This window comes from Oncorhynchus nerka, linkage group LG27 (assembly GCF_034236695.1).
Source record: "Oncorhynchus nerka isolate Pitt River linkage group LG27, Oner_Uvic_2.0, whole genome shotgun sequence".
Taxonomy (NCBI): domain Eukaryota; kingdom Metazoa; phylum Chordata; class Actinopteri; order Salmoniformes; family Salmonidae; genus Oncorhynchus; species Oncorhynchus nerka.
In genome coordinates, this window is record NC_088422.1 from 53720833 (window position 1) to 53735226 (window position 14394).

A 14394-nucleotide genomic window follows, 5' to 3' on the forward strand; every position below is an offset into this window, starting at 1 on the left:
GCTTTGCTGGAGAGTCAACAAAGTCTGTTTATTATCATTTGATTTTTAATCAGATATAACATGATTCCCATGAAATGGTGACAGAAATATTGCAAAAAAGTCCGTTACACTAGTGTTTCATAATCGTCTCTGTGTATGTTTTGTCACAGGTCCACCTCTGCTGTGGGAACCACTCCCTTGGCAGCACAGAGGTCTCCCTAGCTGGCCTGGCTAAGAGCAGTGTGGACCTGGAGAAGCAGGTGGCCACAGTGGAGGGGGCCTTCATTCTCCAGCCTCCTAACCGAGCCAAGCAAAGCTTGCCTCCTGTCCCCATGGATCTGCAGCCCACTGTGGGGGTGTCCGTCACACTCAGGAGAGAGGCTCTCACTACTCCAGTAAAGAAAGGCCTACCTGACACATTGAGCTAATCACTGTTACTAACCTACTGATCTGATGTAATAGAATGTTTAATACCCTACTGCTGTAGGGCTCAATTACTTGGTTACTGTCTCTGATGTTGGTTGTCTCGATTTTGCATCATTGCAAATGACAGGAGGAACACTTGACAAATGACAGGAGGAACTTTGACAGAGGTGGGTTCTCTCTGTCTCTCTCTGTGTGTTGGTAGGTGGGAGCTAATGCAGAGGGAGATGGTCCTCTGATTCCACTGAAGACCGGGACTGTGGAGCACGTCCTCCCTCCATCTCCCCCTGCTGAAAAGTGGCCCCGAACTCCCTCACCTGGCATAAAGTCCCCCATTAAGTCTCCCACGTCCCCTCCCAACCCCCTCACAGAAAGTGAGGCTAACAGCCTGCAGGTAGAAGCTGCCTTGCAGGCTCAACCTCTCCCAACTGGTAGGTGTTTGAGTGGGCTCATTCACATTCATTTGGACATTTTAGACCATTCCATTGGTCCTAAAGTTAAATCTCTGGGAGACGCAACACATGCGCCCCATCTCAAGGGTTTGGCAGTAAAACCTGACCTCTTTAGTTCCACTTTTGGGGAACAACACAGTAGGCACACCGACCACACTTCCTCTAAAGGCTTTTCGCACAGCATTTTTCTTAGCCCTCAGTTAAGCCCAAGAATTAGTCCATTTGAAAAGCCTCTGAACAAGAAAGCCAGGATGAAAAGCACTAACATGTCTGTGGTTGTTTCTGTCTGACTCGGGCCTCCAGGTTCGGTCCTTGCCCCGTGCCAGGTGGAGGACGAGCCTGAAGGAGGCCTGTCCTCGGTCAGCGTCTCTGCACCAAAGATAGCCATCCCCTCCTCGGCACATCACTACTGTTTCTCCATGGACCTGCGCAGTGTCCGCAACATAAACCTGGGCTTCCCTGTCAGCTGCACACTCCGGTAGAGTGATCATCACAGTTTTTGCTCTGTACTGAAAATGCTGTATCCTGAAAACTTGACTGCTGAAATGCACAATTTTCTAACATTGTATTAACAGTGGACTAAAATATATTTGTGTAGAATTCCTTTAACAAGCCTTTGGCTTAGTCCAGTTATTCCCCCCTTCTTGGCACATTTGAGGTCTCGTTTTATCTCTTTATTTTTCTTGAAGTGTCAACTTTGATTCAGCTCGAAAATGTACATTCCATTCCTCCAATCATTCTTTCATACCACAAAATGTAAGCCACGTTACCATGTGGGTTATTCCAGCAATTCGTTGCCTTTTGGTCAAAGAAACGTTTGCTTTCACAAAATGTTTACATTCTGGCCTCTATTTTAACAAGCCCTACAGCAACGGTAAATCTTAGCGCTGGTGGTAGCGTTATAGGTTCAGGGGTGCGTCAAATATTTTTGCTATTTTCACAACTGGAATTATGGGCACAGTAGCTGGCGGTGAATGAGCTGGGTTTTGATGAATTAACAAGTTGTGGGTATGTCGAGGCTTGGCCCCTCACTAGCCAATCCGAACGTGCTCAATGGCGTAATACAGTTCTTTCAGAAAGTATTCACACCCCTTGACTTTTTCCACATTTTGTTATGTTACAGCCTGAATTTAAAATGGATTAAATTTAATATATTTTTTTGTCACTGATCTACATCGAATGTTCCATAATGCCAAAAGTGGAATTGTTTTTAGAAATTCATATATATATTTATTTATTTATTTATTTATTTATTTTTACAAATGAAAAGCTCTGCATTCAGTCAATTATTCAACCCCTTTGTTATGGCAAGCCTAAATAAGTTCAGGCGTAAACATTTGCTTAACAAGTCACATAACAAGGTGCATGGATGGACTCGTACAATAGTAGTGTTTAACATGATTTTTGAATGACTACCTCATCTCTGTACCCCACACATACAATTATATGTAAGGTCCTTCAGTCAAGCAGTGAATTTCAAACACAGATTCACCCACAAAGACCAGGGAGGTTTTCCAATGCCTCAAAGAAGGGCACCTATTGATAAAAAAAAGAAGACATTAAATATCCCTTTGAGCATGGTGAAGTTATTAATTACACTTTGGATGGTGTATCACTACAAAGATACAGGCGTCCTTTCTAACTTAGTTGCCGGAGAGGAAGGAAACCGCTCGGGATTTCACTATGATGCCAATGGTGACATTAGAACATTTAGAGTTATAGGACATTGTAGTTACTTCACAATACTTACCTAATTGACAGAGTGAAAAGAAGGAAGCCTGTACAGAATAAAATATTCCAAAACAAACACTAAGCCACTAAAGTAATGCTGCAAAAATGGTGGCAAAGCAATTAACTTTTTGTCCTGAATAGAAAGTGTTATGTTTGGGGCAAATCCAATACAAGCATAGTGGTGGCTGCTTCATGTTTATTCATATGCTTGTAATCATTAAGGACTGGGGACTTCTCCAGGATAAAAAAAACAACATAATGGAGCTAAGCACAGGCAAAATCCTAGAGGAAAACCTGGTTCAGTTTGCTTTCCACTGGCACTGGGAGATTAGCAGGACAATAACCTAAGACACAAGGCCAAAACAACACTGGAGTTGCTTACCAAGAAGACAGTGAATGTTAGTTTTGATTTAAATCTATGTGAATATATATGGCCAGACCTGAAAATGTTTGTCCTAGCAATGATCAACCACCAATTTGACAGCTTGAAGAATTTTGAAAACATTAATGGGCAAATGTTGCACAATCCAGGTGTGGAAAGCTCTTAGAAATGTACCCAGAAAGACTCACAGCTGTAATCGCTGCCAAAGTGCTTCTACAAAATATTGACTATCGTGTGAATACTTCTGTAAATTAGATATTTCTGTATTTAATTTTTAATAAATTGCCAAACATTTCGAAAAACATGTTTTCGCTTTGTCATTATGGGGTATTGTGTGTAGATGAACCTCCTCCCTCACCTATTTAATCAATTTTGAATGTAACACCACAAAATGTGGAATAAGTCAAGGGGTATGAATACTTTCTGAAGGCACTGTATAGCCAAGAGGCATGATTGATGAATGGCAAAGATTGACTTTATTCAGTCAGTTCGTCACCTTTTATAAACTTGTTGTCAAGCAAAGCACAACAAATAGCTTATGCACCACGACTCTGCGTGGCTAAGTGGATTTCGACTCATCGTTACCACAAATGCTCTCCCTGTAATGAAATAACGATTTCAACCAACCACAGCACATACAAATTGTCCTGGGAGGCGGGACAGACGGCAGACTGCATTCCCCTGTCATCATTTGCTTTGTGACTGACATGCGAATGCCTGTCTCATCAATAGATCACTAGAAGATGCACATCATTCATTCTAGCGGGAGAGGGCTCGACGTATTGGTGAATTCAATCTTTTTTTAAATAAAAAGTAGCCTGGTTAATTTGAAGTGGGGGAAAATAGCAGGCGGAAAATTTGTCTCTAACCGGCTGATTTAGCCGACAGTTGGCGCTAATGGAAAACACTGCCATATTAAAAATCGGATCTATTGAAATCTCCATGTGGTCTATTTTAAAGGGAACTTCATTTAAAGCTGCAGTATTTAACTTTTTGGGCAACCCTGCCCAAATTAACGTAGACAGTTATAGATCTGTCATTCTCTCTGAAAGCAAGTCTAAGAAGTGGTAGATCTGTTCTATGTGTGCTCTTTCTGTGCTTCCCATTCTTAAGTTTAGTTTTTCCTTTTACTTTCGGTTTTGTACACCAGCTGAAAACACAATATTTTCGGTTATTGATAAGATTTTTCCACAGCAGTTTAAATCGTAAAATTATTCTCTACACTTGCTTGCTTTGTCACATAAACTGAAATTAGGTATGCTATTAGAATTTTAGCAACCAGGAAATGGCGGAGTGATTTCTGCAAATTGCACCTTTTTTTAATATAACAGGCTTTTAAAATCTATATTGTTACACAATTTCTACTTCAAATATCAAAGGGACGCAAAAGGCAGTTTTTTTTTTTTCGTGGAAAGACCCAAGTATTTTCTCTCGTTTCAGGTATGCATACCAGTTTTTCGGGAGTGCCGCCCCCATCATGACCAACCCCCCAGTGGAGGTGAAGAGGAACATGGAGGTGTTCCTGCCCCAGTCGTACTGTGCCTTTGATTTTGCCGCTCTACCTCACCAAGTCCAGGACACCTTCCTCAGGTGTCTTTTCACATTCTAGAGGAATACGTGAAGCATGCACTTTTAGGGGCTTGTTGTGCCTACTTTTTTCATTGTGCCAAAGGGGTGTTTTTGACCTAGCACTAACAAATCCAGAATCGAATCAATTGCTTGATTAGTTGGTTAGTTGAATCAAGTGTGTTAGTGTTAGGGCAAAATCTAAAATGTGCACTCCTTAGGGTCCCCAGGACCAGGGGCCTAATTTATCAAAGGTGCGTGCACACAAAAACACACTCTAAACCTTGCGTTTCCACAAAGGGTGGTATTTATATATTTTGAACTTGAGGAAAGTGTGTGTATCTCCATGTACAGCTCAGGCCTGTTAGTAGTGGTTGATCAATTGTATTGCATGCAAATATTATTATTTTGGGGGTAATGTATGTGTTTGATGCCTTTGAATTATAATGATGTTAACGGATGCATTTGCCATTGGTAAGGAGATTGCATAGCAGCATGTTGTCTAATATGTTTCTTTTACTTGTATTATCTAGGCCTAAATCATAATCATATTGCAGGGCTGGTTTATTCCCGCTACACAACAAATATTAGGCTATCATTTAGCCATTGCTCATTCAATAGCCAATGATGCTACCATTTAGCCATCGCTAAATAAATCATTAAACTGCATCAGTAAAATAACAATGGCGAGGCTATATACAGGGGTTACCGGTACAGAGTCAATGTGTGGGGGCACCGGTTACTCAAGGTATTTGAGGTAATATGTACATGTAGGTAGAATTATTGAAGTGACTATGCATAGATAATAACAGAGTAGCGGCAGCGTAAAAGAGGGGTCTGGGTAGCCATTTTGATTAGCTGGAGTCTTATGGCTTTGGGGTAGAAGCCTAGACCTAGACTTGACACTCCGGTACTGCTTGCCGTGCGGTATCAGTGAGAACAGTCTATGACTAGGGTGGCTGGGGTGTTTGACCATTTTTAGGGCCTTCCTCTGACACCACCTGGTATAGAGGTCCTGGATGGCAGGAAGCTTGGCCCCAGTAATGTACTGGGCCGTACACACTACCCTCTGCAGTTCCTTGAGGCCGAGCAGTTGCCATACCAGGCAGTATGGCAACTGCTCGGCCTCAAGGAACTGCAGAGGGTAGTGTGTACAACCAGATGCTCTCGATGGTGCAGCTGTAGAACCTTTGAGGATCTGAGGGCCCATGCCAAATCTTTTCAGTCTCCTGAGGGGGAATAGGTTTTGTCGTGCCTTCTTCACGACTGTCTTAGTATGTTTAGACCATGGTAGTTCCACTGCAGCCCCGTCGATGAGAATGGTGGCATGCTCGGTCCTCCTTTTTCTGTAGTCCTCAATCATCTCCTTTATCACGTTGAGGGAGAGGTTGTTGTCCTGGCACCACACGGCCAGGTCTCTAACCTCCCTATAGGCGGTCTCATCGTTGGTGTCATCGGCAAAGTTGATGATGGTGTTGGATTTGTGCGTGGCCATGCATTCATGAGTGAACAGGAAGTACAGGAGGGGACTGAGCACGCACCCCTGAGGGTCCCCCGTGTTGAGGATCACCCTGGTGGATATGTTACCTACCCAGACCATCAGGAAGTCCAGGATCCAGTTGCAGAGGGAGGTGTTTAGTCTCAGGGTCCTTAGGTTAGTGATGAGCTTTGAGGGCACAATGGTGTTGAACTCTGAGCTGTAGTCAATGAATAGCAATCTCACATTGGTGTTCCTTTTGTCCAAGTTGGAAAGGGTCGTGTGGAGTGCAATAGAGATTGCATCATCTGTGGATCTGTTGGGGCGGTATGCAAATTGGAGTGGGTCTATGGTCTCTGGGGTAATGGTGTTGTGAACCATGACCAGCCTTTCAAAACACTTCATGGCTACAGATGTGAGTGCTACATGTCAGTAGTAATTTAGGCAGTTTACCTTAGTGTTCTTGGGTATCTGAGAGAGTGGTGGTCTGCTTGAAACATTGGTATTACAGACTCAGTCAAGGAGTGTTTGAAAATGTCAGTGAAGACACTTGCCAGTTGGTCAGCACTTGCTCGGTGTACACGTCCTAGTAATCCGTCTGGCCTTGTGAATGTTGACCTGTTTAAAGGTCTTACATCGGCTTACACTCAGTCGTCCGGAAAAGCTGATGGACTCATGCATGCTTCAATGTTACTTGCCTTGAAACAAGCATAGAAGTAATTTAGCTCGTCTGGTAGACTCGTGTCACTGGGCAGCTCGCAAGCCCTGCCACGTCTGACGAGCGACCATTTTTCCATCTCGCTCATTCAATATCCAAGCGTGCTCGAAAGTAAATAGACTGGTAACCTATTTTACGTTTTGGGTTGGCTACAGTATTGCTGTTCGATAGGCTGATGTCACTCTCCTATTTGATCTCAGAGCCAAAACCAAGACAGGAGATAAACATAATCATCTATTGATGAACATAGCATCGTCTCAGTCAAAAGGCTATAACCTATTATTGAACATGTAACTGCTGTAATGAAGCAGCTAATAAAGAGTTAAAGGGGGAAAAAATTTGAAAAAACTATTGTAAACAGCACACCTAATGCGAGCGGTTCCATATGTGACAGAGATGAAAATCTCAAATGTAGAGGTAATCTAATAGCAACAATAATTTCCTCCAATTATTTATGGATTTTGGCTAGGCTACTTTGAAGCAAGTTAAGACATTCCTCATTATGATAAATAAGATACTTTTCTTCATAAAGTCTATGTGGACACCTGCTTGTCAAACATCTGATTCCAAAATCATGGGCATTAATATAGAGTTGGTACCCCCTTTGCCATAACAGCCTCCACTCATCTGGGAAGGCTTTTCACTACATGTTGGAATATTGCTGCAGGAACTTGCTTCCATTCAGCCACAAGCATTTGTGAGGTCAGGCACTGATGTTGGGCGATTTGCCTGGCTCGCAGTCGGCGTTCCAATTCATCCCAAAGGTATTAGATGAGGGTTGAGGTCAGGGCTTTGTGCAGGCCAGTCAAGTTCTTCCACACTGATCTCGACAAACCATTTTTGCATGGACCTCACTTAGTGCACGGGGGCATTGTCATGCTGAAACAGGAAAGGGCCTTCCCTAAACTTTTTTGCCACACAGGTGGAAGGACAGAATCCTGTAGGAAGCACAGAATCATTTAGAAAGTCAATGTATGCGGTTGCGTTAATATTTCTCTTCACTGGAACTAAGAGGCCTAGCCTGAACCATGGAAAAACCCCAGACCATTATTCCTCCTCCACTGAACTTTACAGTTGCCACTATTTATTGGGGCAGATAGCGTTCTCCTGGCATCCGCCAAACCCAGATTTGTCCATTAGACTACCAGATGGTGAAGCGTGAGTCATCCCTCCAGAGAACGCGTTTCCACTGCTCCAGAGTCCAATGGCGGTGAGCTTTCCACTCCAGCCGTCGCTTGGCATTGCTCATAGTGATCTTAGGCTTGTGTGCGGTTGCTTGAGCCATGGAAACCCATTTCATGAAGCTCCCGACGAACAGTTATTGTGCTGACGTTGCTTCCAGAGGCAGTTTGGATCTCGGTAATGAGTGTTGCAACCGAGGACAGGCGATTTTTATGAGTTACAGCACACGGTGTCCCGTTCTGTGAGCTTGTGTGGCGTACCACTTCTCGGCTGAGCAGTTGTTGCTCCTACATGTCCTGCAACGGGTGTGGCAGAAATGGCAGAATTCACCATTTTGAAGGGGTGTTCACTTACTTTTGTATGATTAATTGATGAATTGTTAACCGTTAACATCCCTAGTTCGAATAGAAAATCACTTGTTTTTAACAGTCACTGCGAAATGTTTAAACGTTCCGATCAAATTTGCCATTTCGAAACTGTCATGGCCAAAGTTCCAACATTTCCAAATCACACAGCATTTTTGCTACCACAGAAGGTGAATGGAGGGTGTATTCCAGGTGGGGTTGTGGGGTTGCTTGTTCACAAGCACACGTGTCTATTATGGCTCTAATTTATAATTGAAAACATGCCTATATGTTGCCTGCGACAGATTAATGAATCCCAATCATTTGCTGCGCAAGCAAATCCTAGAATCTCCACCTGCACCAGAATTTTAAATTAAATTTAGTATGCACGGTTGATAAATGAGGCCCCAGGATTGGGAAACACTGGCTAGTTGATGGTTGTCTACTTGTTTCATTTTGGTTGTGTACAGATAAGACAACTCCAGGTTTCTTTTGATTTACAGTGCCTTCGGAAAGTACTCAGACCCCTTAACCTTTTCTGCAGTTTGTTACATTACAGCCTTATTCTAAAATGGATTAAATAAAATAAGCAGCAATCTACACACAATAACCCATAATGACAAAGCGAAAACAGGTTTTTAGACATTTTTGCAAATGGATTAAAAAGAAACTGATATCTTTATCTAAATAAGTGTTCAGACTCTTTGCTATGAGACTTGAGCTCAGGTGCATTCTGTTTCTATTGATCCTTGAGAGGTTTCTACAAACCTGGAGTTCCACCTGTGGTAAATTCAATTGATTGGACATGATTTGGAAAGGCACACACTTCTTTTTATATAAGGTCCTACAGTTGACAGTTCATGTCAGAGCAAAAACCAAGCCATTAGGTTGGAGGAATTGTCCGTAGCGCTCCGAGACAGGATTGTGTTGAGGCACAGATCTGGGGAAGGGCACCAAAACATTTCTGCAGCATTGAAGGTCTCCAAGAACACAGTGGCCTCCATCATTCTTAAATGGAAATAGTTTGGAACCACAAGTCTCTCCCTAGAGCTGGCCGCCCGGCCAGACTGAGCAATCGGGGGAGAAGGGCCTTCAGGGAGGTGACCAAGAACCCGATGGTCACTCTGACAGAGCTCTAGAGTTCCTCTGGAGATTTGAGAACCTCCCAGAAGGACAACCATCTCTGCAGCACTCTACCAATTAGGCCTTTTATGGTAGAGTGCCCAGACAGTTCTCTTGGAGTTTGCCAAAAGGCACCTAAAGACTCTCAGACCATGAGCAACAATATTCTCTGGTGTGATGACCTGAATGCCAAGTGTCACGTCTGGAGGAAACTTGGCACCATCACTACGGTGAAGGATTATGGTGGCAGCATCATGCTGTGGGGATGTTCTTCAGCGGCAGGGACTGGGCGTCTAGTCCGGATCGAGGCAAAGATGAATAGAGGAAAGTACAGAGAGATCCTTGATGAAAACCTGTTTCAGAGCGCTCAGGACCTCCGACTGGGGCTAAGTGTAACCTTCCAGCAGGAAAACGACCCTAAGCACACAGCCAAGACAACTCAGGAGTGGCTTCTGGACTAGTCTCTGAATGTCCTTGAGTGGCCTTGCCTGAGCCCGGACTTGAACCTGATCAAACATCACTGGAGAGACCTGAAAATAGTTGTGCAGCAACACTCCCCAACCAACCTGACAGAGCAGGAGAGGATCTGCAGTGAAGAATGGGATGAACTCTCCAAATACAGGTGTGCCAAGGTTGTAGGTTTATATCCAAGAAGACTTGATGCTGTAATCGCCTCCAAAGGTGCATCAACAAAGTACTGACTAAAGGGTCTGAATACTGTAAATGTTTTTATTTTATTTATTTTTTAAAGTTTATTAAATTAGCACAAAATTAATCTAACCGGTTTTGGTTTGTCATTATGGGGTATTGTTTGTAGGTTGGGAGGGGGGGGGGGGTGTGATATTTAATACATTTCAGAATAAGGCTGTAACGTAACAAAATGTGGAAAAAGTCAAGGGGTCTGAATATTTTCCCAAGCCACTGTAAATACCCATTAATGTACACCTTTTTAAGAGGGATTTATCTATACAAAATCACATATGACTGAATAATCAGGCCACCATTCTGGTGTGTTCAGACAATCAGACTATGTATGGCCACAAGGAGATGGGGTGAATTTGCCCCTAATTGCTCATCTTTGGTCAGTTTTCTCCACTAATGGTTGTTAGAATTGTGGGAGGTGAAGCTGATTCTAGATCTATACTAAAGGGAAACTTCACCCTGGAGCCCACCAGAGATTCTAGTCCCACTGTGCTTGGGCGGCAGGTAGCCTGGCGGGTAGGGGTTGATGGGCCAATAGACGAAAGGTTGCTGGATCCAATTCCCGAGCTGCCCCTGAGAAAGGCAGTTAACCCACTGTTCCCCGGACTCCGATGACGTGGATGTCGATTTAAGGCAGCCCTCTGCACACCTCTGATTCAGAGGGGTTGGGTTAAATGCGGACGACAGATTTCAGTTGAATGCATTCAGATGTACAACTGACTAGGTATCCCCCTTTCCCCTGTTAATGGATTTTTCTCCTTGGTGTAGGGTGCCCCTAGTGGTGGAGGTGTGGAACAAAAATACCAGCTCCAGAGACATTCTCCTGGGCACGGCCAGCATACAGCTGTCCCACCTCCTGACTGCAGAGAAGAGCCGGTTCCTGGGCCCCATGGGCCAGCAGCACTGGAGGCAGACCTTCTCAGAGAGGATCCCAGTCATAAAGGCCCAAGGGATTTCAGCGGCAGGGAATGGGCATGCTACATATAGACTCTTGGAAGATATTATCATCAGTAGTAGTCATGTGTGGCTGCAGTTCTATGTATGCTTGCTAGATGGCACCCTTGACTGCCTCTTGACTGCTTGGTTGTGCTAATGTTAGTACGTGTGAAACAACTTGCGTGTGTCTCCTTCCACAGGCCCAGTGAAAAGGTGGCTGAGCTGTGCTACGTCACAACCCTGGAGAACCTTGGTTTAGTCAAAGTCCAAGATATCGTCATGTCTGAGTCCTCCCAGGTACATGCTGTATGTTTGTACACAAGTTGATGCTTTTAGATTTGTGCACCACTAATACTGTAATTCACCATTTGAGCTGTAGTGAGAAACCAAGTAGAATGACCAGGGCACATTCATAAATCATCTTAGTGGGTGCTGTTCTAGGATCAGGTCTTCCCTGCCCATGTAATCAGATTCATTATAATTTTAAAAGGGCACTACTTCTACTTTGAGATACTTTGTGTATACGGGACTGGTCAGGGCCCATATTTATAAAGTTGTCTCACAGTAGAAGGGCAGATCAGGATCTGTTTGGCCTTTTTAGATCATAGTAAATAACATGATCTTGTATTGTGACAGAATGGGTATTCTGTGGCACAAAAGACGGTGCCAGCTCTGCGACCAGCTCCTCCCAGCAGTGCAGGCAGAGTCCCCACCGAGCCCCGCGAGACGCTGGAGTACAGGGCTGCCCTGGAGCTGGAGATGTGGAAGGAGATGCAGGAAGATCTCTTTGATGACCAGGTGGCTATACTGCACTGAATGTGTTATTGTAGCAATTCCATTGATGCCTTTTTGTTTTGGTACAAACGTGTGTGTGTGTGTGTGTGTGTGTGCGTGCGTGCTCAATATCCTCAGCTGAAGAAGAAAGAGCTGGGCCATATGCAGGCGTTGGCCGAGGAATGGAAGAAGAGGGATCGGGAGCGCGAGTCTCTGGTCAGAAAAAAGGTACACTGTAATGTATTATTCTAGGAGTAGGTTGACGTTGCCTCTAGATGCTGATCCTGGGTCAGTTTTGCATCCCCCTCCCGGTAATGGTTAAGGGTTTGATTGGGCAAGGGGAAGATGATCCTAGATCTGTACCTAGGGGAAACTTCACTCTGGAGCATTATACTACTTTTCTTATGGTGACAGATTTACATTTACATTTAAGTCATTTAGCAGACGCTCTTATCCAGAGCGACTTACAAATAGGTGCATTCACCTTATGACCTCCAGTGGAACAGTAGTGCATCTAAATCTTTTCAGGGGGAGGGGGGGTGAGAGGGATTACTTTATCCTATCCTAGGTATTCCTTAAAGAGGTGGGGTTTCAGGTGTCTCCGGAAGGTGGTGATTGACTCCGCTGTCCTGGCGTCGTGAGGGAGTTTGTTCCACCATTGGGGGGCCAGAGCAGCGAACAGTTTTGACTGGGCTGAGCGGGAACTGTACTTCCTCAGTGGTAGGGAGGCGAGCAGGCCAGAGGTGGATGAACGCAGTGCCCTTGTTTGGGTGTAGGGCCTGATCAGAGCCTGGAGGTACTGAGGTGCCGTTCCCCTCACAGCTCCGTAGGCAAGCACCATGGTCTTGTAGCGGATGCGAGCTTCAACTGGAAGCCAGTGGAGGGAGCGGAGGAGCGGGGTGACGTGAGAGAACTTGGGAAGGTTGAACACCAGACGGGCTGCGGCGTTCTGGATGAGTTGTAGGGGTTTAATGGCACAGGCAGGGAGCCCAGCCAACAGCGAGTTGCAGTAATCCAGACGGGAGATGACAAGTGCCTGGATTAGGACCTGCGCCGCTTCCTGTGTGAGGCAGGGTCGTACTCTGCGGATGTTGTAGAGCATGAACCTACAGGAACGGGCCACCGCCTTGATGTTAGTTGAGAACGACAGGGTGTTGTCCAGGATCACGCCAAGGTTCTTAGCGCTCTGGGAGGAGGACACAATGGAGTTGTCAACCGTGATGGCGAGATCATGGAACGGGCAGTCCTTCCCCGGGAGGAAGAGCAGCTCCGTCTTGCCGAGGTTCAGCTTGAGGTGGTGATCCGTCATCCACACGGATATGTCTGCCAGACATGCAGAGATGCGATTCGCCACCTGGTCATCAGAAGGGGGAAAGGAGAAGATTAATTGTGTGTCGTCTGCATAGCAATGATAGGAGAGACCATGTGAGGTTATGACAGAGCCAAGTGACTTGGTGTATAGCGAGAATAGGAGAGGGCCTAGAACAGAGCCCTGGGGGACACCAGTGGTGAGAGCACGTGGTGTGGAGACGGATTCTCGCCACGCCACCTGGTAGGAGCGACCTGTCAGGTAGGACGCAATCCAAGCGTGGGCCGCGCCGGAGATGCCCAACTCGGAGAGGGTGGAGAGGAGGATCTGATGGTTCACAGTATCGAAGGCAGCCGATAGGTCTAGAAGGATGAGAGCAGAGGAGAGAGAGTTAGCTTTAGCAGTGCGGAGCGCCTCCGTGATACAGAGAAGAGCAGTCTCAGTTGAATGACTAGTCTTGAAACCTGACTGATTTGGATCAAGAAGGTCATTCTGAGAGAGATAGCGGGAGAGCTGGCCAAGGACGGCACGTTCAAGAGTTTTGGAGAGAAAAGAAAGAAGGGATACTGGTCTGTAGTTGTTGACATCGGAGGGATCGAGTGTAGGTTTTTTCAGAAGGGGTGCAACTCTCGCTCTCTTGAAGACGGAAGGGACGTAGCCAGCGGTCAGGGATGAGTTGATGAGCGAGGTGAGGTAAGGGAGGAGGTCTCCGGAAATGGTCTGGAGAAGAGAGGAGGGGATAGGGTCAAGCCTTGTGTGATGTGTTTCCAGGAGGTAGAGTACAACATCTTGGAGGAGCAGCTTCAGAAGATTCTGGCTGACCTGGAGAAGAGAGAGAAGCATCTAGGCCATGCAGAAATGGAGGTTGGTTTATTATTATTATTTTTTTAAATGTAAACATTTCAAGGAGAGCGCAGGACGCACAGTGTAATGCACGGTATGTATAGTCTTACAAATGTGAAACTGCACATGCGCTGGGTGCAATCTGACTGCCTGATAGCCACCCTGTAGTCACCTCACTGATGAAGCCGGTATCTCTACACTTTAAATGACCGTATTCTACGTAGTGCAACTATCCCAGATATGTACAGATACAGATATGTAGAGAAGATAATGGAGCTATATATTTTTGACAATTAACAATTCCCAAAATATAAACTAATCAGTCCTTGACAATCTAAAATTCCCAAAATGTCATGTGTGGAGCTCGGACCCACCTCCGCTAGGGGGCGGAAGAGGACCCCTCAGTTTCATGTTCTTCTATAAAAATAGCAAAAAAGTTCAAATGATTGAGTGG

The 14394-nt window shown here is 45.1% G+C and overlaps 1 protein-coding gene across 2 annotated transcripts in view; it reads left to right on the forward strand.

The window, feature by feature from the left end:
- The window catches only part of cep120 (centrosomal protein 120), a 57993-nt gene that overhangs the window by 8882 nt on the left and 34717 nt on the right, over positions 1-14394 (forward strand). The window contains exons 7-15 of one of the 2 annotated variants that reach the window (XM_029638652.2): positions 150-374; positions 608-833; positions 1158-1332; positions 4408-4557; positions 10847-11050; positions 11215-11311; positions 11651-11812; positions 11927-12016; positions 13869-13961. In XM_029638652.2, coding sequence (XP_029494512.1) covers positions 150-374; positions 608-833; positions 1158-1332; positions 4408-4557; positions 10847-11050; positions 11215-11311; positions 11651-11812; positions 11927-12016; positions 13869-13961 — 1422 coding nt within the window. The remainder of the gene's footprint in view (positions 1-149; positions 375-607; positions 834-1157; positions 1333-4407; positions 4558-10846; positions 11051-11214; positions 11312-11650; positions 11813-11926; positions 12017-13868; positions 13962-14394) is intronic. The other variant, XM_029638653.2, reaches the window with a different exon arrangement.